The sequence below is a fragment of the Dermacentor albipictus genome, unplaced genomic scaffold, assembly GCF_038994185.2.
Source record: "Dermacentor albipictus isolate Rhodes 1998 colony unplaced genomic scaffold, USDA_Dalb.pri_finalv2 scaffold_14, whole genome shotgun sequence".
Lineage (NCBI taxonomy): Eukaryota > Metazoa > Arthropoda > Arachnida > Ixodida > Ixodidae > Dermacentor > Dermacentor albipictus.
Genome location: NW_027225568.1, coordinates 3,715,093 through 3,719,829, shown reverse-complemented (window position 1 = coordinate 3,719,829; position 4,737 = coordinate 3,715,093). Strand labels below are relative to the sequence as shown.

At 43.2% G+C, this 4,737-nt stretch overlaps 1 protein-coding gene across 1 annotated transcript; it reads left to right on the top strand.

Annotated features, from left to right (window-relative positions):
• The first annotated feature begins 1,304 nt into the window (after window positions 1–1,304).
• LOC135917878 (uncharacterized) lies at window positions 1,305–4,068 on the top strand. The gene has a single exon (XM_070528762.1). It carries the CDS (start codon window positions 1,836–1,838, stop codon window positions 2,934–2,936), a length of 1,101 nt encoding a protein of 366 aa, XP_070384863.1. The 5' UTR covers window positions 1,305–1,835; the 3' UTR covers window positions 2,937–4,068.
• Window positions 4,069–4,737: the final 669 nt, after the last annotated feature.

Here is a 4,737-nt window from a genome sequence, read left to right as displayed (position 1 = left end):
ATATGTCAGCTGCAACGCGAAATTCGAGCACAGGTTCGATCTGTCACAGCGGTTTCTCCGAGGAACGTATCCTCTGCACTCTTTGACCACATTGGCTGTAACTAGAGCTCATGTTCGACGTTTCACAGCGGTTTCTGCGAGGAACGTCTCCTTTGCACTCGTTGACTACACGTGGCTGTAACTCGAGAGGCTGTTGATGCCCAGCACGTCTCGCGCAACTTATACGGGCCTCGGAGATTCAAATGTTTACGAATGATGTACTAGCAAGTTCGGGAAGTGTTGAGTGTAAACGTGGCACGTATGTGGCTTGCGAAATCGCAATAAATATCATGCGTGGCGTGGATGGACTTGCAGCACAGGCGCACTGCACACGGGCACTTCTCAGCGCGACTGATTACGCATTTGCCAATTGCCCGTGAGAATCTCCGACGCGCTCAAGAGTGCCCATAAGACACTGGTATTTCGCACCAACGGCGAGCCTTTCACGCTCATTGCATAGGTTTGCCACTTACGCGACAGCCACACGTCAATTTTACATGCGTTTGTTAGTTGCGACGAAAATTTACGGCGTCCGCCGTCTACTGACGTGTCCCATATATATGTGCAGTATTAGTACCCAAACTAGCATTATCTGGATTATTAAATCATCCCCAAGTCAGTGTCAAAAATACTCTGGTCATGTGGTGGTGTTTGCACCTGTGTACTGTGTGTTATGAGCAGCTTTCAACTACATTTGGAGATGCTACATTCGGTATACAACGTTGCATAGCCCTGCACGCTCAAACCTGTGCTTCATTTCCTTGCGAATGCTTTTTTTAAATAAATATTGTGGCCTTGTTTCCGAGGTTAAAAGAAAACAATTCTCGGTGCAGCCCATATTGAGACACAATAAAGCACAAACAATTCATTTATTTTTTTCAGATGTTGCATGTCAAAGGCGGCGGCTGATAAGAAATGCAGTACCCACTGAAAACCTACCAAAAACGTCATGCTATGATGAAAAAAAGGATGCTCGTTTGAAAGAGATTTCACTGGCAAGACTTCGCCGACGTGCATGTCGGTCAGCCAGAGTAAGTTAATTTGACTACATAGTGCAGCACTTATATGCTCATGGTACATACATCATGGCTACAGGCATGCAATAAATAATGTCAACACTTTTTAATGCATTACAGCACGAATCAAGCAAACAGACTGCGTCCTCCCCATCGGAAGCAAAGGGGAGGACCCATGCGCCCGTCAGGACGACCACCATGGTAAATTGGCTGCCTGCAACTTGTGCACACATTGCTTAACCACTGGTTCCTTGGAATTAAACTCTGTTTGACATTGCAGGACAATCTCGCATCCCCTGACGGCTACAGCATGGTCAAAATAAGTGAAAAAGAAAATATGGTAATTTCTCTTTGTATATGTATGTGTTGTTGTAGTTCTGTTTACCTAGACGGCGGCATGCTTTCTGCATTTACTTCGTAAAAGCATTGTATCATGTGACGTGTGATGGGTGCACATTAACTGCAACTTGTGTACACATTGCTTAACCACTCGTTCCTTGGACTAAACTCTATCCGACATTGCAGGACGATCTCCCATCCTCTAGCAGTATGGACCAAAGCCTTGAAAACACAATAAGTGACAAGGACATAGCAAATATGGTAATTTATTTTCCTATATCTTTGTGATGTGGCAGCTGTCTTTACCTAGCCTGAAGCATGCTTTCTGGATTTACTTCGCGAAAGCATTGTGGTGTGTGATGGGAGAAAATTAATTGATGCAAAAATCCCGGGTTTCCTACTTCCAACATTGAATTTAACACATTGACGTGCCTTATTGGAATGACAAAAAAAAAAACTCTTGACTCAGACTCGGAAAACTCAGACTTTATAACTCTTGATTTTGTTTTGCGACAGGAATGCACTTGCCAACCTGGCCCCCGGACATTAATGGGAGAATATTCCAGAGAAGAAAAAGATGTGGCAAATTTCCTCCTAGAAATGGCTTCAGGGGCAAGGCTTACAGAAAGCAAGGCTGTCCAAGTGACATCAGGTTCTTTTCCACAGAAGTTTGTGGACACTATATATAATAGCAATGTAAATACGTTCACAGGCCTGCCATCAATCGATGTTCTGAATGCTCTTGTGACGTGCTACAAAAAAATTCATTCACTTTCAGGACGGCACCAGTTATGTGCAAAAGAAAGAATTGCATTGACATTGGTGAAATTGAAACATAATATTTCCACTGCATTCTTGAGTCACCTTTTTAACTGTTCCTTAACTACATGTAGCAACATAATTGCAGAGACTGTTCAGCTGATGTCTGAAATTTTAAAGGTAACTGTGGCTGTGCCACCAAAAGAAGATGTTGTTGAACATTTGCCCATCTGTTTTAAACACTTTAGTAATGTGCGTGTCGTTGTAGATTGCACTGAAATTCCTATTGGGCAGCCCAGCTGTTTGCGATGTGCATTACAGACCTACTCCTTCTATAAGAAAGGTTTCACGGTTAAATATATGGTGACTGTTACACCAAGTGGCCTTATTACCCACATAAGCCAAGGATATGGAGGCCGCACCCCAGATAAGGCTGTTTTTGAGCAAAGCGGCCTCATCAAGCAGCTAGACCCAATATCAGATGCCATAATGGCAGACCGTGGCTTTCTTATCGATGACATTTGTGCGGATCACTTAATTGAGTTAATCAGGCCTCCATTCAAAAAACAAAAGCAGATGTCAAAGGGCGATGCACTTAGGACACAGAAGATAGCATCAGCAAGAGTTCATGTAGAGCGTGCTATACAGCGAATGAAAATTTTCAAAGTGTTGTCAACAAGAATCCCATGGAGCATGGTGGGACTACTTGACGACATTGTTATAATAGCTGCAGGCATCACAAACCTCTCATCACCGATTTTAGCAACACATCGATTTTTGTGAGTCCTGGATCAATATATTTCCCGAACATATGTGCATCGTAAAAGTGGTTCGTGCTTTCCATGCAAGGAAGTTTTAAAAACTTCACAGCAGTGGAAGTGCCATGTTCCTTACCATCAGAGGTGAAGCCAGCACTTGCCCTTATTTTACATTTGAAATAGACCTTTGTTGGGTTGTCCTCTCACAGATCAAGTGGTTTGGCTCTGGTAATGTAATTGCGTGGCTAATTAGAAACTAAAAGCATGTTGTTCCTGTCAGAAGTATCGTCTACCTCTGAGTATTGATTACATTATTTCTGAAACAATTTACCAAGAATTTCAGATTTCATCTTAAAACCAGTAACACTATGATACACGTCAGCCAGTCTCTGTAGCAAAATAAGTCGCGTTAATGGGGTTGAGACATCAAATTTGTGGCTTGCGCGTTCTTTGTTTCAAACGTTTTCTTATAGCTCTAGGAAGCATGATACATGCTCGAATATTCTTATATTCTAAGTAAATAATTTAATATCGCATTATTTATGTGAAAGATTTTCAGTTTCGGTTTGTGGGCGCAGTGTTTGACAGTGATGTCACTGTCTAGGAAGCTTGGTCACGTGGGTTCACCAAGCTGTGACGCACACACTGCTGCATCGTCTGCTCTCGCACACACATTCTGTATCAGCGCAGGCAAACAAAACCACGCCGACAGTTGTCTTGGCTAGCTGCAGCAGCTCCAATTACGACTCTACGTCTGACGCGGCTCATTGCCCTCGAGGCTCTCTAGGCTTGCCTGGTGCTGTGGGTCATCACTCATTGCAAGTCACTCTAATGTGGTATGATGTCACTAAAACTTTTGTTATGCTTCCAACACAGTGACGTCCATGTCATTCGCGGTGGCGATGGGTCTCAGTCACGAGAACGAGCATTTAGGCACTCTTTGGAAGCTAATTAAACTATATTTTAAACGTTTTCTGTGTCCAACACTTTATGTCGAGTGTCCTTGCATACAGAGGAAGCTTACAGTATCATTTTCATAGACTCAAAATTTGGTGTCTCAACCCCTTGAGACTAGCGGAAAGTGTGAGGAAAGCACTTCTTTTCCTTCATTTAAAAGTAATCTTTTGTAGTGCCCCTCCTAAAATGGTGGTGTTGGTTCACTTTTGGCACATAAATTCCCCTCCAACAATTTTTTTATATTCCTTGTTCCCCCCCCCCCTGTGTACTTCCTTACTACAGCCTGTTCTAATGTTTTGTTTGCTTTTTTTTACATCTCCACAATCTTGTGTATTGTTGCAGCCCATTTGAACATGTGTTGCTATGTTGCGTGAAAAAAAAAATTAAATTATGGGGTTTTACGTGCCAAAACCACTTTCTGATTATGAGGCACGCCGTAGTGGAGGACTCCGGGAATTTAGACCACCTGGGGTTCTTTAACGTGCACCTAAATCTAAGCACACGGGTGTTTTCGCATTTCGCCCCCATCGAAAATGCGGCCGCCGTGGCCGGGATTCGATCCCGCGACCTCGTGTTCAGCAGCCCAACACCATAGCCACTGAGCAACCACGGCGGGTTATGTTGCGTGAGTTTAACTTTTTTTTGTTAGGAAAACTTAATTGTGCATGGCCTCGTAAGGGCCCCACACCAGGCTTTATTGCAAATTTTGGTTATACATTTGTAGTTGTAAGGTGCCGTCTTGAAAGCCTTTTCTTTTTCCGAAAATTTCCAAATTAATTCACCCGATGTCACTTGGACAACATTGTTTCCTGTAAGCTGAGTACCTGAAGCCATGTATAGGAGGAAATTGGCCACATTTTGGGAAATGG